Source organism: Onychostoma macrolepis, chromosome 03 (genome assembly GCF_012432095.1).
Source record: "Onychostoma macrolepis isolate SWU-2019 chromosome 03, ASM1243209v1, whole genome shotgun sequence".
Lineage (NCBI taxonomy): Eukaryota > Metazoa > Chordata > Actinopteri > Cypriniformes > Cyprinidae > Onychostoma > Onychostoma macrolepis.
In genome coordinates this window covers 24,779,169-24,805,276 of record NC_081157.1, presented here as the reverse complement: position 1 = coordinate 24,805,276, position 26,108 = coordinate 24,779,169, and the positions used below count along the sequence as shown (strand labels likewise).

The 26,108-nt window shown below is 36.1% G+C and overlaps 1 protein-coding gene and 2 long non-coding RNA genes across 6 annotated transcripts; 2 read left to right on the top strand and 1 right to left on the bottom strand.

The window, feature by feature from the left end:
* Nucleotides 1–413: 413 nt before the first annotated feature.
* On the top strand, nt 414–26,108 carry LOC131536912 (Fc receptor-like protein 5). 3 transcript variants are annotated; one of them, XM_058770107.1, is made up of 12 exons: nt 414–494; nt 7,886–7,921; nt 8,224–8,338; nt 8,416–8,496; nt 18,847–19,107; nt 20,843–21,115; nt 21,182–21,313; nt 21,730–21,903; nt 21,983–22,282; nt 23,885–24,154; nt 24,227–24,340; nt 25,530–26,108. In XM_058770107.1, exons 3-12 carry the CDS (start codon nt 8,305–8,307, stop codon nt 25,562–25,564), a joined length of 1,674 nt encoding a protein of 557 aa, XP_058626090.1. In that variant the 5' UTR covers nt 414–494; nt 7,886–7,921; nt 8,224–8,304; the 3' UTR covers nt 25,565–26,108. The 3 variants fall into 3 exon arrangements, with proteins under 3 accessions (XP_058626090.1, XP_058626088.1, XP_058626087.1); XM_058770105.1 differs by having other exon boundaries at nt 8,224–8,496; nt 22,001–22,282; XM_058770104.1 differs by having other exon boundaries at nt 8,224–8,496.
* Nucleotides 643–7,162, top strand: LOC131536914 (uncharacterized). Its single transcript, XR_009270122.1, has 7 exons — nt 643–2,348; nt 2,475–2,567; nt 2,677–2,776; nt 3,405–3,542; nt 4,896–6,539; nt 6,638–6,751; nt 6,875–7,162. It is a non-coding gene; the product is annotated as an uncharacterized LOC131536914 (long non-coding RNA).
* On the bottom strand, nt 10,070–17,851 carry LOC131536915 (uncharacterized). Of its 2 annotated transcripts, XR_009270124.1 has the most exons (6): nt 17,600–17,851; nt 17,438–17,499; nt 17,079–17,166; nt 16,641–16,726; nt 15,400–15,507; nt 10,070–11,393 (listed from the first exon to the last, which is right to left on the bottom strand). It is a non-coding gene; the product is annotated as an uncharacterized LOC131536915 (long non-coding RNA). The 2 variants fall into 2 exon arrangements; XR_009270123.1 differs by lacking the exon at nt 17,438–17,499 and having other exon boundaries at nt 10,071–11,393; nt 17,600–17,844.

Sequence of the window (26,108 nt, the reverse complement as noted above, 5' to 3'; positions counted from 1 at the left end):
CAGGGATCGAGGCATTACATAAGTAACCGAGACATTACTTTTTCAGAACTCTTCACGCAGTTCTCCTTACCAACTTTCAGCTCTGCACAACAGTAAATTGCATGTTCAAAATGCACTAAAACACTTAAAACAAAAATACTCTGTAAGATAGTCAACAAGCACACTTTGGCACTGATAAAACATTAAACACTAACTACAGGTAGCATTATATAATGGTTTCTGAACAATGTTTATTATTCACTTTAGTATTGCTACATGTTTGCACTACAGTACAAAATTTCACAGTACAAAAAGTTGTCCCTTTCATATAGATGATAATATTGGTATATGGTATTAATATGGTATTACCACACAAGTGTAGCAAGTTGTTGGCTTATTCAGTTTTGTGGTATGTTATAGGTATCAGGAAGTCTTGAGGCTTTAACACAGTCTGTTTTTAACTGTCTGTCATCATTCAGTCAGTATGGAGCTCAGTCAACTTCCTCTTGTGCTCTGTGAGTAACGTTTTATATATTGATATGGATGTAATAGCTATTAGATTATGAAAATTCTGAAGTGATTTAGTGTTTCTGGATTTTATTTATTTTTTCATACTGCTCAGAGTTTCAAATCCAGCTCTAGTCCATGATATATGATTGAAAGACGAGCTTGAGAGAGGAAGTGCAATTATTGCTGTTTGTAAAATGCACTCTGTTGTATTATAGATATATGCATTTGTTCTGTCATTCAGTTTTGGGTCATTCTACAGAAACGTCCACTTTTGGTATGGCAAAATGTCTTAAAAATGTCTTCTTTTTTACATTTAAACTTAGACCACATTATTAGATTACCTTTTGACTTTATGAATACATATAAATGACAGCTTAATTATATATGTTTTAGCTTTTTTGTGCAATTATTTCAAGACCCTGTGTATCATTTTTTGTCACTGGTGTTACCTTCTTTAGCAATATTAAAAGTTTTTATGAAATATTATTTCTAAAAAAAAAATTTCAGCACATATAGTCAGAGTTACAGAAAAATAATGAAAATGCAAGAAATAATGAGATTATGTTTTATTTATTTAATGTGACAGACAAAAACAGTACAGTAACACAGCACAGTGACAGTAACACCAGTGACATACATTAGACCTGATATACTCATCGTCACTGGTGTTATCCGTAAGAAAGGTAACACCAGTGACAATTTTCATGAAAAATGCATTTTACAAAATGTCTGCTGCAAGGTATCAAGCCACATGTTGTCAATCATGGTATACTCACTAAATTAAGTAGTTTAATCCATTTGTATTATAGTTTTTTTTACATTTCCCTAACAATAAATAGGTCACACCAGTGACATCAACTAAAAGCTTCATATGAAATCATGAGATAAATGAGAAAATTTATCATAACTGAAAAGAAGCAGTGGACTAAACATGGGCCTTTTTTCATAGATGTTTAGAAAATAGGAAGGAGGAAGTCAAGTGATGTCATCAGTGTGATTTTTTATTCCAAAATAAAAGACTTTTGTTCAGCGGTAAAACCAGTGACTCCAGGGGACCACTGTTTTCATTATATATTTTATAATATTTATTTGGCATTTTGTTTTATTATGCCATTTATATCATATATTTGATAGTTATGAATAGACTTTTGTTTTTTAAATGGTAGAAAGTCCTGTTTTTGACCTCAAAATAAAGCACTTTCCTGCTGTACATGGCTGTGGGGACGAGCAGTTTTGTGGTGCTTGGAATTCTATATAATTAATAAAAAAATAATAATGCCACATTGATGGCTCAGGAAGGTGTAATTGTTCAAATAACATATTGTTTCATTTTTAAATATATAAAAACTTGTAACCCTAATGTGTATTTCAATTGTAATATTTCTTTAAAGTCTAGGGACAGAAAAGTGGATGTTTCTGTAGAATGACCCTTTTGTGTTTTGCAATGTGTGGGTTTTGAATCAGTTAAAAAGTTTTGTTTAGCATTATTTATGATACAAGCAGATATTCACCAGACACTTGACATTAAGATTGTGTTTTTCTTTTTCTTCTTGTGATCTGTTGGCTCGAAATTCACAAAACAGTTATACAGATATAATCTTTAATGAGATATGTACACAGTAAAATCAGCAGTGTAATATTTGCAGGGTTAAAAGTTATTAATTCCCAAAGAGTTGAATTAACAATCTACAGTGTTAAACAGTACTCGTGTTCAGTGTTGTCACACGGTGTAATATTTATGTAATTTCACTTTTACACTGAAAGTGTAAAAAAAACCCCGCCGAATTGATCTGCCTGCCCCTCAGGCACCGCGGCCTCGCAGAGCGACGACGCCATTTTATCTTCATGAGACCGAGGGGGTAAGTTGGATTGCTTTTCTCTTTATAAAATTACACGGAAGAAATACTTTTTGTTGAAAATTTTACTCAAAATATGATTGGTGGTGAACACATTTAGAAATTACTAACTGCGAGTGTTTTTGTCAGGTTTACAGTGTTATGTTCGTGAGGTGCAGAGATGCAACGTTAGCCTACAGAAGAGTGAAAGTTTCTCAGACCGTTTTCATTTCCTGAAATAAGGTGATTTTACGTGTAAAGTCATTTTTGGAATGTGTTTACAATTTATGTTATATATATATATATATATATATATATACTTTTAGCTTCTTTCATTTTGGTTCGTTGACAGATCCTCTCTCCTTCATTCCCGCCGAGGCCTGGTTTTACTTCGAGTCTGAAGCAGCCACATTTGGGCGGTTTTCTACTCAGAGGAGAGAATTCATCAAATGGTAAATTTATATTTGTTTTTCAAAGCATTGAGTGCTTTGAAACGGTATAGTGGGACTTAAACATTTAAGCGCTAACAATTTAGTTTTTGTATCGCATAACACCGTGTTGAAGTGTCGCGTCAAGTCAAGTCAAGTCAAGTGTTTCTGCAGACGGAGCTGTGTAACGCGGGACATGTACCAGTCATTTAATTGGCGTTATCTAATGCAAAACTGTGAAATTAGAGCGCGTTAAAAAACTTAAATCCGTCAGTCTTTCAGTTTCCATCAGTGCCCATGGGCTGAGCATGCTTGAAACCAGTCTTTATCAATTCATATGGCATGCTATTTTGGGTAAATAATGTCCTAAAAATGTCCAGATGTACAAAGTTAAGTTTTAATTAAATAAATACTTAAATTGTTTCAGGAATGCCTCCATGTGAATATTGCACAAGCTTTTGTGTCTATTAACTTTAACAGAATTAAGGATGTAAATAAAAATAAGTTTATGATTTGACACCTGTATTATAGACAGCTCTCAGCATACTCAAAATTAGGGGTAATCACAATTATTTTACCATATTTACAGTCCTAATGTAAATTAAATTACTGAAATAAGTGTTTTTTTATTTTTATTATTCTTTTTCAATAGAATTGCCCCAGACGTCTGCAGTGTCAAGTGAAGGAAGCTCCTCCCATAAGATTGCAGACTGGGAGTCTGATGACACTGAGTGTGAGTGATGGAAGCCCTTCAAGAAAGGAGCAGAATGCTGAAGATGAAGCCAGAATTGTGAGTCTGTGTCATTTATGTTATTCTGTGTACAGTAAAAATTTTAAACACACAAACGAATATGAAAAATTAAAATTTAACTGGGCAGCCACACAATATCTGCTTATGTTCACACCTGGAATTTACTAATTATTAATTTAAGATATCAAAACGCATAAAGCCCAAAAATGAAAACTTGTCGTCATTTCTCACTCTGTCATTCCAAACCTGCAAGACTTTCATTCATTTTCAAAACACAAATGAAGATATTTTAAATGAAACCTGAGAGATTTCTGTCCTTCCATCGACAGTCTACACAACTTGCTTCAAGAAGTTCATAAAGAGATCATAAAAGTAATCCAAATGAATCGAGCGGTTTAGTCACAATTTTCTGAAGAGACTCGATCGCTTTATACAATGAACAGATTGAATTATTTTTTTTAAAATTCACATTTAAACATTGATCAGGGATCATAAACAAAATTTGGACTAAACCACATGATACGTATGGATTAGATCTCTTTATGAAGTTTATGAATTATCAAAGTGGTAGTTGCGTGGACCGTCAATCAAGGGACAGAAATCGTATGTTCTATTAAAATATCTTCCGTTGTGTTTCAAAGATAACGAAAGTCTTGGTTGAGTAAACGATGGAATTTTCATTTCTGAACTAACCCTGTAATAAAAGAATGTGGCCATATGCGTTGTAAGAAAGGCCGCGCAGATAACTGAATAATCACATATGCGCAACCCCTGTGCGCATACTGACGGGCTTGAACACAACCGGAGTGCACGCAATAAGCGACGAGCAGCGCTCCGTTATGTGCAGAACCGAGCAAGAAGAGAAAGCAAGTGCCGTATGTGAGGCTGTGCAGATGAGAGTATTCACGCTATTCAGGGATTTCATTTAGTATATTGTGTGCATCTATGCCATATAGTAAGTTTTGTATTTTCATTTCCTATTTAATAATTAAGATTAAGATTATAGTGTTGGTGTGCTATTTTGTGATTTATTGCCAGTGTCTAGATGACGCACTGCTAGATTCATATAATTTATTCTTGTTAGCTTATGCACGCAGTGTATATTATGTCCACCTGGTGAACGAAGGCATTTTTGTTACATTGTATATTGTATAGCTGAATACTTTAAGTAGTTTAATCGGTAATGTTCATTGTAACCGGAGACGTACTTTATATTTAATCACGTTTCCGTACATGTGACAGTGTTTAGCCGTAGTTATTATTGCTCTTCCCATACTAGTAATTCATCGCACATATTACAGTTTAGTTTAGTACTGTTTAGTTATTGGATGAATGTGTATGGATACTATTTCATAATGCTGTTGCTTATATTTTTTATTTGTTTAATTTCAGAACCACACACACACCTATATTATAAAGTCAACTGAAAGATTGTTTGCCCATGCCTACTTCAACTGTTCATTAAAAACCCTCAATTCAGCAATTGGTCTGGTTCCTGTGTCCTGACCGACACCTGGGAGTGATTACCACACAAATACGACCCGGCATTAGAACTTAAATACAGTCCTTCTAAGCCTCACTAACAATAGGTCCTTCGAGCCAGATACGTGTAATTTTCTCTTAAGAAGATGGATGATAGATCCTCGACCAGACCTAAACGTCAGACCCTTCCTCCACGTCATTATGAAGAGTATGAAATGGGTTTTACGCTGCCACAAAGACAGTTATCTGAATCAACAATCAGTAGGCATGGGCAAGAAGAGGAGTTGTGTTCACAGGAAGAAGGAGCTGCCATGATAACACCCCCCATTTTCAGCCGTCGTCAGTCATTGAGGGACACTGACTGTACAGAGGAACGGTACATTGCAGCAGGACAATACAGCCAAAGACCCGGTTCTGAATTCCAGCTGACCCATCAGTACATCGAGAGAGCACAGGCTGAAAGAAGCAAATTATCCACTCCAAGTAGTTGGTCTTCAGTACAGTACAATCCTCCTCCAGCTCCCCAGAAAGATCTTCAGTAAAGTAGAGATGAGCGCCACATTAGCTGAAATCCGAGAGACCAGATCTGAGTTAAGACTTCTAGCAGAGACAGTGCGCAGCCTAAAGCAGACTCCTCTTCCAGCTACAGTGTGCTCTCAGTCTAATACATTGGATCCACGTAAGTCTGATCAATTACCAGCACTCCTTTAGACCATGGGTGTATACCTCCACCCTGTGAAAAGCTGATCACTAATGTGCAGGATGATGAGCATGATAATGCAGACTGGCCTGATCCCCCTCCATGGCCAGAGACAGGAGACCCACAACCTCAGTCCGTCAGTAGCGAGCCCATTGTCGACCTTCTGGACAAGATGATGAGTGAGCTTCAAGTTCTAAAACAAGCAGCTGTTAGTAAGAGTAAACCTCTTGTTGCACTGCTCTCGAACCCTCATTACGGCAGGATAACAATTTCTTCTGCATTCCACCCTGTGGGGCAGACGGCCAATCAGCTTGAGAATAAACACCCACATGACACGCAGGAAGAGTCAGCCGCCCTGGGCAACTTCCTGCTTTATTTCATCCCAGCGTCCTGCTAGCTGAAGCCTTGAGGAACAGGGTCACGGCCGGAACCACACACACACCTATATTATAAAGTCAACTGAAAGATTGTTTGCCCATGCCTACTTCAACTGTTCATTAAAAACCCTCAATTCAGCAATTGGTCTGGTTCCTGTGTCCTGACCGACACCTGGGAGTGATTACCACACAAATACGACCCGGCATTAGAACTTAAATACAGTCCTTCTAAGCCTCACTAACATGTGTCTTGTGCTTGTTCACTTGTGCATCACCCAAGATGCATGCTAATGCCAGGTGTGAACACAGCCACTGTGTGACTACACAATCAGTTTAGCAGAATGGTTCCTGAGAGAGATATTGTCATTATTTTTATTTATTTATTTATTTTCCAAGAAGCCAAGTTCCTGGCTTTTCCCAAGACCTTCAAGGACACGCTTGACCTCGGAATCAGCTGTAAAGGAGGATGAAACTAAGGTTAGACTATATTTCAGAATAAGATTATCTATATTCATTTATTATCTATATTCTGTGTTCATGCATTTTTTGCTGAAGTTGTCATATCTGTTATTTAGAATGGGACAGCGATATTGCATCAATTTGTCTCCTTCATTTGATTCCACCACCACAAGGCTGCAAGGGACCTGGAGAAATGTCCTCCTATCAAGCTGAAAAACATCTTCAAAAAGGTACATTTGTCACTACCTATTGTCTGCCTCAAAATATTGCCAGATGTGTTGTATATGAAAGACTAATAAAAATAAAATCAATTGGAGAGCTGACCTTAATTGTTATTTTTCTTTGATCTGCAGGCACTAATAAGAAGAATACCCTGTAGAGACCACACAGCCATACCTGCTCGCTGATGGGACAACGAGGAACATCATTCATGGATGCTACACAACTGTCGACAAGTATCTTGCTGCAGTCTTGTTTAAATCTACCTGTCATATTTGTTAATGTCTAGGTAAATTTAATGATTTTATGTGTTTTATTAACTATTTTATGTTTCCGTGCAACACTTAATGAATGTGACTAATTAACCTCTACACATCTGGTATGTGCTTTAAAGTTGCCACTTTGCCCATTTGTTAAATAAACGTTGGAATTTGTACATCTGTCTGAAGACTCTTGATTTTATGTCTAATCTTGTACATTAACACCATACAATAGCATTTTTATTTTTGCACTGAAAAGAATACTTTATTAATAACACTTAAAACAACACCAGGGGTGTAAAATAACCTAGAGTGTAAAATTTGAACAACAATTGCAAGTGTAACAGTTCACACTCGGAGTGTAATTTTTCTACACTGTAAGGTGCTATATTAACACTAAAAATTCAACACTATGAATGGTGTACTTTTAACACTAGACAGATTGGGACCATATATGATCTTTAGTAGTGTTAAAATTGACACTTTAAGTGTTAAACTGACACTGCGTTTTTTACTGTGTACAATATATATATGTATAAAATATGTAATTTTGAATATCATTATGAATTATTTTTTATATAGAATTGGCTCTGCTTGCATTCTCTGGACAGAGAATGGAGGGGAAAAAAAGCACCCTTGTGCTTAAATTTTGTCATATTTTAACCCGATCATCATGTGCACTCATCAAGATGCCACTAGATCTAGACAAATTAGGCAACCCATAAAAGACTGAAACACTTAAGCATGAAATTATGGTCTTTGATAAAGAAAGAATAATATATCTTTATAATTTGGCTAATCTACAGGTAATACACCTTATCAGCTCCATGTTCACACTGTAATGTTTGTGTGTGTGTGTGTGTGTGTGTGTGTGTGTGTGTTTAGTGTTGATTTCAAACATCCATTCTGGACAGACTGAAGGTGAGTGAATTTCATCATGTATTCACATTTGAGTATACACTGACACAGTCTGTGAGTTGGTTGGTTTTTAATAAACAGAACATTAGCTACACTGTTACTGTAAGATCTGTCAACATTAAGTCTAAGATGGAACATTAATTTATATTGAATTAACAAAGAGTGAGGACTTTGCCTTCACATTTCACAATACCACTGCATGCCACTGATTTGGACCACACTTAGGGAGGTCTTATATTTTATTATTTTTATTTATGATAATATTTGTCACATTAATTTTATTGTGAGTTGTTGTCATTGTACAGAAAGACTAAAAGCCAAGGTGACCATTAAACCCGATCAACGTGTATTCAGAGGAGACACAGTCACTCTCAGATGTGACATATATGGTGGAGGAGTCACTATCTGGCAGTACAGCTGGTATAAAGACAGTTCAGACAATGCTTTCAGTGAACTACAGGAACACACATTCAGTCATGTTACTGAGTCTGATGCAGGTAAATACTCCTGTTATGGAGCAGAGAGAGGAGGATCACGCAGATCACAGCACAGTGATCCAGTTACACTGACAGTATCAGGTGAGTTTGATCATCTCTTCTTATACTGTACGCAAAAATGTTTATGACTGCTTAATTTCAGATCCCAGAGCAGTTTCAACGCGTTCAGATGTTTAGGGGTCAAGCACCAAACTCATCTAGCCAATTTTCTGTAACTTTGAACGGATTGTTCTTCAAATTTAAGATGATTTCAGCTTCTGAAGTCTTGATCATCAGGCATCGTGAAGTATATTGTCAACCATTTATAAAAAACATTTTTTTTGTATTTTTTTTTTTTAGATTGTTGTTGCTACCATTGAGAAATTACACATATGTCTACAACACTTTTCTATGTTTCAGTAAACTTTGTACTGTAGCTCTCATTTCAATTTTGTTTGGTCACTGCACCACCTACTGGTCAGAAGTTAAAACATTATTTCCATAGTTAACCTTGAAATTTACTGTAATCTCTACCTACACAAAACTTTGGTAACTGATATATCTTTGACTACTGGTATAGATGTAGGTGTGTGGCACAGTAGGACGATCTAAGGGTTGTTAATCTAAAGGTTATGGGTTTGAACCCTGCTTAGGGTGATTTTTGCACCTTTGTTGTTGTCCTTTAACTCTTTGCATTACTCTGTGTCAGTGCTGACCTAACTTGTCCCCGTAATTGCTGCTAGCAGCGGAGGTTATTATATTTTTGAATTTTTAAAATCGTTTTATCTTAATATCGTTTTCAAATTCGCTATAAAATTCAGTTTAGTTTTTATTAGTTGAATTAATGTTTTTGCTCGTTTTAGTTTTTATTTTGTGAACACATTTTTATTTAGTTTTTATATAGTTTAGTTTCAGTTTTAGTTTCAGTTTTCATTAAAGTTTAGCAGAATCAACAGGTCATTTCCAGAGCGAAGGCCAAAGAAAGATGTAGGCATAATTTAACGCATGCTGAGATTGATTAGACGGTCAAATTATACAAATATACACCAAAGGAAGCAGTCAAGCCTTTTTACTAAACAAATCTACACAAGTTGCGTTTAATCATATCTAATGGTGTTGAGATATTTAAAATAAATGTAGCCTAATTTGGTTAAATGTATTTTTTTCTTATTTAACCATAATCATGATATTGTAACCGTCTTGTCTTGCTCACTTTTCCGTGAACAGCCGCGCAGAAATCATAACTGGGACTAATGAAATTCAGTAATAACGGCAATCGCATTTAACAGTAAAGGCTCATATTTGAATATGTTCTTTTCTTTTTAGGCCAAGTTTTGTATTGTTTACGGAAAGGATGCGCGTTCTCACCTTTTTAATTATAGTTATGTTAATTATCATGTTGCGTTGCGTGTCTGCTTTTCTTCAGTAACTGTTACGTAACCGCAACGTAATCTGGTGACCAAAGTTACGTCGTGGCAACCGGAAAAGTGAAAGGTGCTAATCAGCTGGTAATTTGTTTACAATTATTTATTTTCTATGGGCGGACATGCAGTAGTTTAACCTAATTTATGTCCTCATATACCCAAACTAATTTAAAGGCTTTTTCAACAGCTGTGAATGATGAATAGACTCAAAATGAATTCAGTTCATTTATTTTGAAAAACACACAAATATGAACAGTAAAATACACCCAAATTATTAATAAAAACACAGGATATACAGCGAAATATGAATGAAAGCATTCAGGACGTTCCATGCTCAGCATCATTATAAACAGATATGCTAGCATAATATTTGCTAGCAGACATTTCAGATAATTAAGGAAAGATACCATAATCACAGAGGTATTGATATTAACAAAAGGGTAACACTTTACAACAAGGTTCATTAGTTAACATTAGTTAACAACATTAGTAAACATGAACTAAGAATGAACATTAGTTCTACAGCATTTATTAATCTTAGTTAATGTTAATTTCAGCATTTACTAATGCATTATTAAAATCACAAGTTTTGTTTGTTAACATTAATGCACTGTGAACTAACATGAATAAACAATGAACAACTGTATTTTCATTAACTAACATTAACAAAGATTAATAGTGTAATAAATGCATTGTTCATTGTTTGTTCATGTTAGTTAATACATTAACTCATGTTAACAAACGACACCTTATTGTAAAGTGTTACCAACAAAAGTACTTAAAGTAGACTGTATAAACATCATTTTTCAAAACAATAAATCTTTAAAATATTGAAAATGTTTATAAAACATAACAATGACCAATTATAACCACATTAGAACATATTTCACCCAAAAATGTTAATTCTGTCATTAATTACTTACCCTCATGTCGCTCCAAACCCATAAGACCCTTTTGTGCAGAACACAAATGAAGATATTTTTAACAGATGCCATGTGTACGCAAAAAAACAGCAATAACAAAAATAGTATGTCTTTATTCACAAATTATGTATCTCCAAAGCATTTTCACAAAAGCACCATGAGATGGCCAGCTCTCACGCCAACGCAACAGTGATGCTCTCGTGAACATGTTATTTTGTAAATAAAAATGCAATGTTTTGTGTGCACACAAAACATTCACATCACTTCATAAACTGAGGTTAAACAACTGGAGTCACATGGTTTACTTTAATGATGTATTTATTACCTTTCTGAGGCTTGAAAGTGGTAGTTGCATAAACTGTGAAATGGAGGGGCAGAAATTTCTCAGATTTCATTAAAAAGATATACATTTATGTTTCAAAGATGAACAAAAGTCTTACAGGTTTGGAACGACATGAAGATGAGTGATGAGAATTTTTGGTTTAACTAAGACATGAGGTAGATCTGTTTCCTCAGGCGCACCGGTAGATCTCTGCCTGATCTCTGATCTTCTGGTTCTTCTGCTCCTTCCACCATCCCAATCCTGGATTACTGAGCCACAACAGAAGTTTCCACTTTGAATGATTTAGCCTGGCGGTTTTTTCACCAGCATCTAAAGTGAGAAAGAAAACAATAACCAAAATGTAAATGTAAAAATAATAATAATAAAAAAACAATGGTTGTCCAAAATGTTAAAGTACACACGAGTTTTCCCTACTGTTAAGGCATTTCCACCTCAGGGCACAAAAGAGTGGGGACTCACAGGATAAGAACAATTTTGTAGAATTTTCAACACAGTTTTTGGTCACTTCCTATACAGGGCTCCAGACTGCAACCAAATGGTTGCATTTTGCGACCGTTTTTTCTGCCGGTGCGACTAAATTTTGTGAGCAATCACACTAGCATGACCACTATGTTGCCCCACCTCATAAGCGCTGCTATTTCTGTTGCATATGAGAAACATCAAGCAAAACAAAAGCTAGTGAAACCGCGCTACTCGTTTGAGCTGTGCAGCGCAGACCGTTTATCAGCTCGGATCAGCGCAGAGCAAACAAACTTCTCCGAGCTCAGAACAGGTTTACTCAGGAAGCAGTGTTGATTTCGCGACACTGTTACTGCACAGTGCTGCAAGATCCAGTGAGAAGCATTCAAATTCTGCACAGAAATCTGTTATAAACAGGTCAAACAACGCTGACATATAACCAGAAGTAGTAATGCTAACTATAACCATGGTGTTGTGGCAGAAATAGTTGAATTTCATTACATTATGCATTTCAGGGTTTGTACAACCTTTTGAGAGAGAAATTCAAGCACATTTAAGTATTTCACACAACTATTTACAGCACTTTAAAACTTTAAAAAGCATACAATTAAAATGTTATTTTTAAAGGGATGACCAAAATATACTTTGTGGTAAACAAACACTTTAAAAATTTTTTAAAAAAAAATTTAAATTAAAAAAAAAAGGGGCATCAAATTACCACTATAACCAGTAGATGGTGGCAGAGGAACACTTATAGGCTTATTAGTTATTAATTTGTACTTTTTACTTTATATTTTGAAATTATAAAATCACTATTATAAAATTTTAAATCATCAAGAAATAAAATTTTGTAAAATTTTTGCTCTTTTTTGTGTATGAAGTAAGAAAAGTCACAAAGTGCACTGAAAAACAAACTTATCTGACTGAATCACACACAAAGCAAGAGAGCTCCTTTTATAATCACTGAAGTTGTTGGTCAGTTCCATATAATACTACAAAAAAATAAAGGTACATTTAATAAGAGTAGAATATGTTAATTTTCTATATAAAACTTACATTTTGCACGTTACTGTTGTTAATAAAAGTAAATTTTGTGCTTCTCAATTCAAGCTCAGTGCTTTACTGTCAAATGTGCATTACCAAGAAATAAATGTGTAATATTACTAGTAACTACACTTATTAATGCAAAATTATAATAATTTTATGATTTAATTATCTTTATTTTTAATACCCCCACACACCACCCCCAGCGCTACCAAATCTGCTTCTGGCGCCACCATGTGTAGAACTCAGTGGCGCTGGTGCCACTGCTCTCAAAAGTTAGTCTGGAGCCCTGCTATATACAGGTGTATCTCAATAAATTAGAATGTTGTGGAAAAGTTCACTTATTTCAGTAATTCAACTCAAATTGTGAAACTCGTGTATTAAATAAATTCAATGCACACAGACTGAAGTAGTTTAAGTCTTTGGTTCTTTTAATTGTGATGATTTTGGCTCATGTTTAACAAAAACCCACCAATTCACTATCTCAACAAATTAGAATATGGTGACATGCCAATCAGCTAATCAACTCAAAACACCTGCAAAGGTTTCCTGAGCCTTCAAAATGGTCTCTCAGTTTGGTTCACTAGGCTACACAATCATGGGGAAGACTGCTGATCTGACAGTTGTCCAGAAGACAATCATTGACACCCTTCACAAGGAGGGTAAGTCACAAACATTCATTGCCAAAGAAGCTGACTGTTCACAGAGTGCTGTATCCAAGCATGTTAACAGAAAGTTGAGTGGAAGGAAAAAGTGTGGAAGAAAAAGATGCACAACCAACCGAGAGAACCGCAGCCTTATGAGGATTGTCAAGCAAAATTGATTCAAGAATTTGGGTGAACTTCACAAGGAATGGACTGAGGCTGGGGTCAATGCATCAAGAGCCACCACACACAGACGTGTCAAGGAATTTGGCTACAGTTGTCGTATTCCTCTTGTTAAGCCACTCCTGAACCACAGACAACGTCAGAGGCGTCTTACCTGGGCTAAGGAGAAGAAGAACTGGATTGTTGCCCAGTGGTCCAAAGTCCTCTTTTCAGATGGGAGCAAGTTTTGTATTTCATTTGGAAACCAAGGTCCTAGAGTCTGGAGGAAGGGTGGAGAAGCTCATAGCCCAATTTGCTTGAAGTCCAGTGTTAAGTTTCCACAGTCTGTGATGATTTGGGGTACAATGTCATCTGCTGCTGTTGGTCCATTGTGTTTTTTGAAAACCAAAGTCACTGCACCCGTTTACCAAGAAATTTTGGAGCACTTCATGCTTCCTTCTGCTGACCAACTTTTTAAAGATGCTGATTTCATTTCCCAGCAGGATTTGGCACCTGCTCACACTGCCAAAAGCACCAAAAGTTGGTTAAATGACCATGGTGTTGGTGTGCTTGACTGGCTAGCAAACTCACCAGACCTGAACCCCATAGAGAATCTATGGGGTATTGTCAAGAGGAAGATGAGAGACGCCAGACCCAACAATGCAGATGAGCTGAAGGCCACTGTCAAAGAAACCTGGGCTTCCGTACCACCTCAGCGGTGCCACAAACTGATCACCTCCATGCCACGCCGAATTGAGGCAGTAATTAAAGCAAAAGGAGCCGCTACCAAGTATTGAGTACATATACAGTAAATGAACATACTTTCCAGAAGGCCAACAATTCACTAAAAATGTTTTTTTTATTGGTCTTATGAAGTATTCTAATTTGTTGAGATGTGAGCCAAAATCATCACAATTAAAAGAACCAAAGACTTAAACTACTTCAGTCTGTGTGCATTGAATTTATTTAATACACGAGTTTGACAATTTGAGTTGAATTACTGAAATAAATTAACTTTTCCACGACATTCTAATTTATTGAGATGCACCTGTATGCATTGCAAATGTGGTACAATTAAAATTACTATGCAAGTACTAAAAAAAGTCAGCTGCTGAAATGTTAAAGGGATCCCTGGATATTAAGACTTGTATGGGTTAATATAATGTAAATTATGTCTCTTACTGAAATGTGTAGTAGAAAACCCATTAAAGATTTATGTTATTTTAAAAAATCACCTCGTTTTATACATATTTTGAACTATGGGGGGTGCCATTTTTCTGATGACATAAAATGGTTGCATTCCGTGAGCTACTAGCGCTACCTGTTGCTATTTTTACCACAACACAACTCGGAATGGACAACTCAGAAAATAAAATACTGATATGATGACCACAGCTACTGAAAGAGCTTACAGGTGGCGATGGATATAAGTATAGGTTTAAACCAAATGCTGTACCATCAATTTTTCCCCACAAGGAGTGTAAACTTATTTTCTGAGTTGTGTATTCTGAGTTGTGTATAGCTTACTGGCGTAAAAAGCGCCAGTAGCTCACTGAGTGCAACCATTTGACGTCATCGACGCAGAATGTACTGTGCACGTAAAATAATGGCGCCCCCCATAGTCCAAAAACGATGTCGTTTTTTTAAAAATAACATACATTTTCATGGGTTTTTTACTACATATTTAAATAAGAGACATCATTGACGTTATATTAAGCTATACATGTCTTAATACCCGGGGATCCCTTTAACCACTGACTACTGAGCAAGGGACCTGAGTGATTCTCACCCAGAGTTTAGGTCCACACCTGATCACACTCACCTGTTTGTGACTTTATAGTTAGTAAAACTGAAAAACTTGATTAGTTTGTTCAGGTGCACTGCACTAGGTTGAAGCAAAACTCTGCATGTAAGTGGACCTTGAGAGACAATGTTGAGATCTCCTGCGATATATTCTGAACATGACAATTCAGAGAGGCAGGATGACTTCTAGATAGATGACTTACAACACTGGTGTCCAGTCCTGGGCATGGAGGACCAACGTTCTGCAGAGTTTCTGGTGATCCTTGATCAGCTGCTCAGGTCTGCTTAATTGGAGTTGGAGCTAAACCAAACTAAAAAAAGAGAAAGAAGACAACCAATTAATATGTTAATTTGATGTTAAAAAGTTAAACAAAGATAAAGTTAAAAATTTTGATTCATAAATATGCACAACATCTGAAAATGCACAAAGATGAGAAGAAAGCAATGTGTTTAATGAGAACTTTCAACTTTCACTGAAAAATAAGAAGCAATATTAAGTCACAGATGCATTTTTATTTATTCTTGTTATTCTTATTCTTATTCTTGAAATAAGTTATAATTACCTTTTGGTTTATTGATTTATTTATTTTTCAGTCTCTGAAATAGAAACGTTCTATCAATTATGGATGGCATCATACATACATCATATGTAACGATATTTAATAAGATTTCTAACACCGTGTCTACACCGGACGGCGCAACAAAATACAATAGAACCTATTATTATATGATGTTGTCTACACTGGATGCAGTGCGGCACGACACAACAAATCCCTGACAGTAATCTGATGCCTCGTTCTATTTATGACGTACTGACAAAAAGTTAAAATGATTTTTAACAGTCACTTTGTCGCATCCATTGTAGACACGGTGTGAGAGCGTGAAGCTTGGAGATAGAGAATGGGAATCTACGGCACTGTGCATTGCATTATGGGTATACAATACAAATCACCAGAGGAAAAAATGACTATTTACGTTAATATTTTTAAGAGCTTCTTGCATTTTATTAGAATAAATGAATTAATATTCAAATCCCTTGTGTTATTAAAGTTTGTGGTCAGTTTATGTTTTTGAAATAAGTCTCTTATGTTCACCAAGAAAACTGCATTTAATTGATCATAAATAAAAACAATAATGTTGTGAAATATTATTATTTAAAATAATTGTTTTCTATATGAATATATTGTAAAATGTAATTTATTCTTGTTTTCGCAAAGCATGATTTCTGAAGGATCATGTGACACTGAAGACTGTAGATTCAACTTTGATCATTTTTTAAAACATACTGAGATAGGAAATTGTTATTAAAAAATGGTAATTTTACAATATTACTGTTTTACTGTATTTTAATCAAATAAATGCAGCAGTGGTGAGCAAAAAATACTAATACATGACAAATCTGACCCTTAAACTTTAGGTAGTGTATATTTGAGGTATTACTTACTAGACAGATGGTTCATAATGTCTAGAGATGTTCTTCGACGGGAGATACGCTCCAACTCTTGTGCACGGCCGTCAGCATGGAAGAATCTAGGAACATAAAAAATCTGTCACAATGCCAGGTTTAGTTAAACTATAGCAGAGGTGAAATGCAGAAAAGAAAAATAATAATTTACAGAATGTACAATTTAATAACAGAATGTACATTTGTAGGTTTACTTATTTAGTAATGCTCTTACAGTGTTATTTATGTTTGGACATCAAAGCCCTTTTAAAATAACTAACAAGCAAACAAACAAACAAAAGCGCACGCACACACACACACACACACATATATATATACTGTATATATATATATATATATATATATATATATAACTATATATATAATTTTGCAAAAGAAAATTACAGATGCATGGTGATATAGGCGATATCAGAGCACCTGTGTTTTCTATTTCTCTGTCAGCAGCTCCCTTCAGAAATGTTAAAATCAGGAACTTCTGTGTAATAGAGGGTTTTTTCTGACGCTTCTGAAATCACAGAACAGTGGTATCAATATGTGTTTACCATGAAAGATCAAAACCTGTTTTAAGTTTCAGCCCATTTTCACGCTCCATGTAAGTGACGTATCCGATTAACTTTACAGTGCATACGTTTAGGTTAAATTAATTAGCTTACTTCCATTCATCCGTTGACAAACTGCCAGCAAAAACTTTATATAAAAACGCTCATCTACACATAAGATTACATTAAAAACCCAAACTTTCATAAACAAGAGCTCAAGTCTATAGTTAACGTTACCTCTTATAGTTAGCTTACGGTTGAGATGCTAAGGGACTTTTTCTGAAGACACTAAACCATTTCTGTAAAGTAAATATTCAAAGGAAGCTTGTCATTTACGTGAAAGAAAGTGTCAGGAACGCTTGTATGTACTATTTGTGTAATTTTAGAGACTAAACTTACCTGAAATTAGTAAAAACAACAGTGAAAGACGAAGTTGCTGCTTGACAGTTGAGCTGCCGCCCCGTTTCCATGGTGACTTCCTCCGCTCCAGTTCAGCGAGCGCGCCCATTAAAGCACGTAGAAGTCACGCAGAATTTTACGTAAATAATATAATATATAATAGCTTTAGAAATGGTAAACGTGGTGTAGAAACAACATTGAAAAAACATTCATTAAAAACTAAGGCATAGGAATATATTTTTTCGTACACATATTTACACATGTATCATGAGGAACAATTTTTTAACTTTGTTTTATGTATTTTTAAAATATATTTTCAAAATATATTTCAACATATTTAACAGTGCTGTATGGGTGTAATTGATGTGAATTTATTAATGGGGCTATATAAAGGCATATTAAAAGCAATAGTCCATATTCTGACTTGGTGAAAAGAAACATTTTATCTTCAAGGAACGTTCAATCCTGTGTCTGAAGTTTAATCACACTTTTTAAATAGCATTATTAATTATTATTTTATTTCAGTTAGTTTTTCAATAACTGTTGTTAGTTTCGTTTCGTTTTAGTTTTTCAAATATTTTGACATTTTTATTTTATTTCAGTTTACGAAATTGTTTTTTCATCAATGGTTTTAGTATATTTAAATTCTAAGAAAATTATTTTTCCATTTGGCATAATTGTTCAAAAGTTTTTCTTTAAAAAATGAAGCATCTCATCCGTGCACTGCAGATTTATGGACATCTAATTGTTAGAATGTTGTTGTTTTTTTCCATTTTCTTATTTATTTATTTTTTATGCTGTCCGATTGCAAATCATGTACAGCAAGTTTTATTAGTTACTGAAAACACGAAATATGCACCGAAAATCATAGTTTACATCTCAGTGTTGACGTTTAAGCTAAATTGCAATACTAACAATTTCCAAAGTGAATGCTTGCTTGGACATTTAACGACGATCGACCGTTGAAAGGTACGCCGGTGAAACAGGGTCACAATATCAACGTTGATCCGTTTTGCAAAATCGAAAGGTAATTCACCGTTGAGTACCTGACGTTGTTTCAACGGTGAATCAACGTTGAAATGCCGGCTGGGTAGTTTTAGTTTTCGTTTTATGAAAATTACCATGCTAGCAGCTGTATTTCGTACATTGTCTGTGCAATCAAGAAATCATTGATGACAGAGCTGATGAGACCTTCTGCTATAAAAAAAAAAACAACTCATGCTACTAATGATTTTATATACTGACAGATTTTCCCAAACCAACTGTGACTGTTGAGCCACAAAGTTCAGTGTTCCTTGGAGACACAGTTATTCTGAGATGTGAGGTGGATCAAACTTGGGTTAGATGGGAGTTTCTCTGGATAAAAGACTCAAAAACTCAATTGACTGAAGTTGCAACTAAAACAATTGATTCAGTGAAATTCTCTGATGGAGGAGAGTACAAGTGCAGAGCACGAAGGGAAGGATATTACACACATCACAGTGAACCAGTAACAGTGACAATATACGGCAAGTATTTTTCCTTTTCTCTGAGTATAACAACGGACCATGTTTTATGTAAGCAATAAAGTACGAGAGGCCTCAATCTAATTGCATTTATAAAATGTTTACATACAATAAAAGTATTAAAGTTCCTAATGCTCCTAAGTGTAATACGCCCCATCTGATAAAACTCAAATAAAAACAGAGACTAGGAACTGTTGTCATACATGGTCAATTTTTTTTTTTTTTAACATTAAACAAGAGTTATATAAACATTAAGTATTAGTCTACAGTATTCTAGTCTCAGGCTCAGACGTCACGCCCATGGACCGTTGGGGTAAACGTCTGATGCATATGGCACACAAAAGTGGAAACACTTCAGGAGTTTCAAAGTCTTCATCGGATTGGTTGAATTATACAGGATTTCCGGGAGACGTGTGTGTCACGTTCTTTAACGTTCCGCCTAGAAACAAATATGCCAGTGACACCAAACCCCCTCACAAAAGAAGAAAGCCATCGTGTTTACAACTGTGATGACAAGCGCTTATCAGGATCAACTAAATGCTGGATTTTCAAAAGTATGTGAAATATAGTTCGCGGCATAGAATCTTTAAAATACGTCCAAGAGTTTTACACACCGGTCTGTTATTGTGGCAACATTTCCACGCCCCGAAACGAGATGCTAAACAAAACGAACTGTGATTGGTTTTGACATGTTGGTCAAACGGCTTCATGGGCGGGCTTTGGCCAATGAAAGCGGCCAAGGATTCCAGACCTTCAGCCGTCAGTCTAAAGGTCTGGCTATGCGAGACTAACAGTATTCTACCTGGAGAAAAAAATAAATAAAAATATATATATATATATATTCCCTTTGGATCATTAACAGCCTTTTCTCATAGCAGTTGGAATAGTTAAATTTATCAATTTGATTGCGGATTGTAATCCAGAAAGGTCAATATGACAATCATCAGTGTCAACTGGAGATTCACCCGTAGTAACTAGTAGTCTACAGGTAACGCTTATACACACTAAATACAGTAGTCACGCAATGCTGATGTTGTTAACATTAACATTTTGAGAACAAAGTATAACAATAAGAATAATTTACATGGTTTGATGTCATATGAGCGAAACGATCGTTAGATTTAATCACCATTGGTAGCGTGATTTATTGTAATGTTTTTTTTTTGTTTGTTTTTTTTCTGTTGGTCAGAACAAAAGTGGCAGACATCTTACTTGCTTGTTCAGGTGACATTTTCCAGTGAAAATTCTTATTTGGGTCATACTTCCAAGATGTAGAATCTGTGATTCTGTAGTACAGTGAATATCCACACTAGTGCGGTGACTGACAGCTACACATACTCCTCAAAACTTTAGATTCATCTGCACTAAGAAGCCATGCAGATGCACAACCCACATAAAGATGATAATTCTGCAAATAACTGCAATTGCAGGTTTCAAACAGATGATGGCGACAAAGAGGCAAAACTTAAGGACTCCAGCTTTTATTAAGTGATAAATAAATAGTTAATATTGCTGAAATACAAAATTCAACGAACTGTTTTGACTATCCTAAATCGATCCTCATCTTTTATAAAGGGTGTTGCTCAATTGCAGGAGAACTGTTCTTTGAAGCCGTCAGTCAAGATTTCTACTGATGAATCAGCCTCAAGGACTGGAATTATTTGTTTTATTAAATCAATTAACTGTTCATACAGTAAAAACAACACTTTTTTCATTGTGAATTGTTGTTATTGTACAGAAAGACCAAAAGCCAAAGTGACCATTAAACCTGATCAACATGTATTCAGAGGAGAGACAGTCACTCTCAGATGTGACATATATGGTGAAGGAGTCACTAGCTGGCAGTACAGCTGGTATAAAGATGGTTCAGTCGGTGTTTTCAGTGAACTTCAGGAACACACATTCAGGTCTGCTGCTGTGTCTGATGCAGGAAATTACTTCTGTTATGGAGTAAAGATAGGAGGATCACGCAGCTCACAACACAGTGATGCAGTTACACTGACAGTATCAGGTGAGTTTGATCATCTATTCTTATACATGTTTAACATGTTTTTAATGAGCGATTCATCAATTCCAGATCTCAGAGCAGTTTTAAGTGTTTCTACTCAGAAGTGGTTGACTGAAGGAGACCCAGTGACTCTGATCTGTGAGGTTAACCGGTCCTTTACAGGCTGGACATTCAGCTGGTACTTTGTAATGATGTCATCTGGTAAGACTGAATGTGCTTCATTTCTTAATATTTTTCATATTTAATATCAAAAATATTATTTAATATGACTCAGTCAACAGTATTACATTGGGTTCATGAAGTGTCATTTCAGTGCCACAAAGCTTTAAAAACAAGTTTGCCAAATGAGTAGTCCCGTCCTAAACACACACAGTTAGCCAACAATACTGTGTCAGACTGGTCTGCACAAAAAGAGCAATTTTTTGATAGTGCCATAGAATCAGTGTTTACACTCTTCAGAAAAGAAATATACCTATGAATGGTTTGCATATAGTCATCTCTGCATATTAGACTGGGGTGGATACAGTGTTTTAAGCTTATATTACCTTTAAAGGTCAAATTAGGTAGATATACGTGTTTAAGGTGACAACTACTGTACACATTCTCACTTCATTCAGACTACAGCAGTCATCATTATAAGCTGCTCTCAGACAGCAGCAGAGGAGATGGAGGAAACTATACTGTCAGTTCTGCTGCTCTAAATCACACAGGAGCTTACGTGTGCAGAGCAGAGAGAAGAAAGCCAATGTATTATACAACCATCAGCAACACACAACCACTATGGGTCACTGGTGAGTTCAAACAACCTTTTTTTTGGTTTGCTTATATTTAGTAAAGAAAATTTTCATGCCTAAATTTGAAACATTCTAGCTGTTACTTCCTTCTCAGGTGTTTCTCCTCCAGTCTCTCTGATCATCAGTCCCAACAGAACTCAACACTTCACATCTGTCTCTCTCTCTCTGAGCTGTGAGGACCAGAATAACTCTGATAGATGGAGAGTGAGAAGATACACAGAGAGTTGGGGGCTGGAAGATTGTTCATCATCACTGTGGGGATCACAAACAGGATCTACATGTACAATCAGCTCCACTATCGCATCAGACACTGGAGTGTACTGGTGTCAGTCTGAATCTGGAGAGAACAATCATCCTGTTAATATCACGGTACACTGTGAGTCTGTGTTTATTAATTTCACTGGCAGTTTACATATCAATGCATAAAGCAATTTGATTAAACAAGTGGAAAAGGACCATCGGCCATACTGGACTCTGGGAAAGGAGGAGACAAGAAGGTTGGTGAGGTTTTAAAAAAGTAAACATGGAAGGAGGGATTAATCCTGTAGTGAGTGAGTTGTAGTTGAAATCTGACTGCAAGATGGTGAAGGGGCCAATGAACTGGGGACTTTTCCCAGCGAACTTTCGGCTGGGCAACTAGAACCTGATGTCTTGATATCCTTGGTGTAGAGCCTCTTCCACATACTCCTCCATTAACTTTTGTTCAGGAAGTGAAAGGGGTAGAACCTCCCTCTGGGCTATAGGCTTACCTGGTTTATCTCGATGAGCGGCTTGAGAGGCTGATGTGGAGTATTGGTCTAGGAAGTGGGGTGATACAGTCCTGGAAACAGTTCCCAATTCTCCAATTTAGTATCTCACCAGTTGACCAGGAGATGATGAGAGAGTGTTGTGACAGCTAGGGATGCCACAGATTAATATCTGCTATGGAGCCCTCCAGAACCTGAAGGGTGAGTTGAACATCCATATACATAGACGCATCCATGGGTTCTGGAGGGTGAGTTGATGATGGTCAGGAAATCAGCATGAATTGTAAGGTTGGATGGCTGTGGAAGCTTGATCTCATATGATGTGTCACTCAAATGAACAATTGGATGAATCGCTGTAACCCCATAGTGTTGTCCTACGAAGAGAGATGCAGCCAGAGTGTTTGTTCAAGTCCTTGGTGATATGTGGTTAGCAGGGCCAGCATGTTCCAATCTTTCATTTCCTGAAGGACCAGGACTGATGGAGCAGAAAGTTGTGGTGGTGGTGGGGCTGATGAGAGCTTTTACGGAGTTGTTGGACCAGGATCGTTTTGAGCATTGGAATCCGTTCATGCTGGGTTCATGCTGTTGTTCTGGCCTTTTTTCAGGAAGTCGCTTGAGAATACACGTAAGCCACTGGGATAAACAGGTAAGTATGAATATGTAAGGCAAAGAGAGTCTTAGGGTGTACTCACACTAGGTGACCTGAGCTGTGCCCAAGAACGTTTCACCTGTCAAGTCTGGTTCAATTGCTCTCCTTGATTTCACCAATTTTGATTACAAGGTTCAATTGATCAGAACTCTGGTCTGGTGAGTTTGAGTAGTAAGAGCCCGGTGTAGAGGTCTGCATTCCCGCGGCTGTCCCGGGAACCACGGGACCCGACCAGATTTCTTGCGACACGGGATTAAATTCAAAGCGGACAGCGGGTGAACAAAGAGTAAATATATCGCGGGAGCGGGCGGGTGCGGGATATAACCTCACGGGAGCGGGACTTAAAAAACAGTCCCGCGCGGACCTCTAGCCCGGTGTGAGTGAGACAATGCTTACACACATCCATTAATTATAATAATCATTATTGATGTACCTAGGGCTCACAAACCTCCTGTTAAAGACCTCCCTAATCAGACAAAGCTCATACTTGGGTTAGGGTAATTAAGATAATGCTTTTATTATGTCACCTTGCCTACATATACTGACTATTTACAATCCACACACATTTTCTCTGTTTCTGTAGTTTTTGTGATTCTGGAGAGTCCTGTTCATCCTGTGACTGAAGGAGATTCTCTGACTCTTCGCTGTTTATATAAACATTCAACCCCACCAAACCTCAGAGCTGATTTCTATAAAGATGGATCTCTCATCCAGAATCAAACTACAGAGATGATCATCTCTAATGTCTCAAAGTCACATGAGGGTTTCTACTACTGCAAACACCCAGAGAGAGGAGAGTCACTCAAGAGCTGGATCTCAGTCAGAGGAGTTTCAAATGAAAGATGCTATACATGTGAGCTGATTTATTCTTCATATGTCCTCATTCACACATAGTGCTTGATAAAGTGGCTGTTTCTCTTTTCAGTGTCTCATTCAGAATCTCAGATCTCTGTCCTCCACACACTCGGTTCTGTACTGGCAGTTTGTCCATATCTGCTAGCGACAGTCATGCTGATTTTCAAATGCTGCAGAATGAGAGGTAAAATAGCTGACTAACTTATTAGATTTTATCAGAATCAGAAATCAGAAAGAGCTTTATTGCCAAGTATGCTTGCACATACAAGGAATTTGTTTTAGTGACATAAGCTTCCAGTTCACAGAGACAACAAAACACACAGACAATAAAAATAAGATGAGAATAAAAAATACACATATAAATATAAGGTTATAATCACTATATTGAATTGACCATCAAATGAGTCGGTATTATCATACCATGTATTATTTGGTTATCATCTTTGGCTTACTTACTGAGGGTATGTTCTGTGTAAAGCTGCTTCAAAAACAACATATTATTAATATTGAATTGAATCCATCTTTTCTTATGTATCTTTTTTTACTACAAATACACAAATTCCCTCGCTGACATAGACATGCATTCCCGGTCCTAGACTTAAGGAAAACTTCATCAGGAGGCCCCTGTCAGCGTGTTCATAAAAACCCCAAAATGACCCCCACCCCAGTTTCACCGTCAAGAAATAACAGTGAGAAATACAATAAAATACAGTCAGTAATACAATAATAATAATAATAATAATAAACAGGACAAATACAATAGAAAAAAGAGATACAAATGAAATAATGTAGTCTACCAAAAATAATAGCCTAGTATACAGAAGTTGAATAAAATAACTAAATGTAAAAATAAAACATTGCATAGTCTTCACCATATGAATTTAATTTTCATTACTTCTTTTTGAAGTTACTGAAGTTAATCAGTAAAGAGCAGTGAATGATTTTCTTTTTCTATTGTTATTTGATTTGCATTAAATAACACACACAGCATCAGGTTTATTAGGCAGCTTTATTTTAAGACCTAATGCACAGATCTAATATACTGACAAGGAAGGTGACAGCGCACCATTTTCAGGGGCAGGAACGGATTGTGGCATTGTGTTTGTATAATTGTTGTAAGTCAAAATCTAAAATGAAACTAAAATCCAATTACTGGCACAGCCCTAGTCATTAAATCGTCTTTGAGAGCAAGGGGACCCTTGGTGGTTAGGGGGCCCTATGCATCTTGCATACTTAGTTACATAAATGCATTTTGTTGTCGTTTCTAGTCAAATTTATTTTACTTTCAAACATGATGGTAGTTAATAATACAGAATGAAGACAAATACATAAACATAAATGCTGATAAGATTGTTTTTGTTTGTATTTAACAGTTACATCTGTTGAAGAGGAAGAAACTTCTATCTGATGTTAATCTGTTGTGACAGTGAGAAAACGTCAGCTTTACTTTCGGAGTGACAACTGCAATTAAATGCAGGAATGAATCCTCTTACTAATTGTTCTGTGTGCGCGCATGAAATACAGGAGTCACTCCTGATTCACGATGACTAACCTTTTGGCATTTTATGGTTGTTAAAGTCAACATGAGCGTTACCAGCCAACCTGACTTCCATTGATTTTTTCCCCCATTTTTAAGTATGGTAATATGGACCAAACCTCTCTGTGCTTTCCCAACCTTCACTGAGTTTTAGCATCACAAGTACATGACCATCAGTTTAGTTTATCCAATTACATTGTTTTCTTTTTTTTCATCTTTTAATATTGATGTTTGCTTTATTTAAAATAAAATGTCTTTCTGAGGCCTGACAAGACACTGGCTGTCTGTTTAAAATGTTTTAAAGGGCTTACCATACTACATTTCCTTAATGATTTATCATATGAATAAAAGTTTAATGGTTCTTTTTTGTTCTGCTTTAATATTATAACACATTAAAACCCACATGAACACACAA

What these genes read in the sequence shown, in the direction of transcription:
- LOC131536912 (XM_058770104.1), top strand. Translation starts at nt 464, where the DNA reads ATGGAGCTCAGTCAACTTCCTCTTGTGCTCT. An exon ending in TCAACTTCCTCTTGTGCTCT is followed by an intron (nt 495 to 7,885) that starts GTGAGTAACGTT and finishes GTGTGTGTTTAG; the next exon opens with TGTTGATTTCAAACATCCAT. An exon ending in CCATTCTGGACAGACTGAAG is followed by an intron (nt 7,922 to 8,223) that starts GTGAGTGAATTT and finishes GTCATTGTACAG; the next exon opens with AAAGACTAAAAGCCAAGGTG.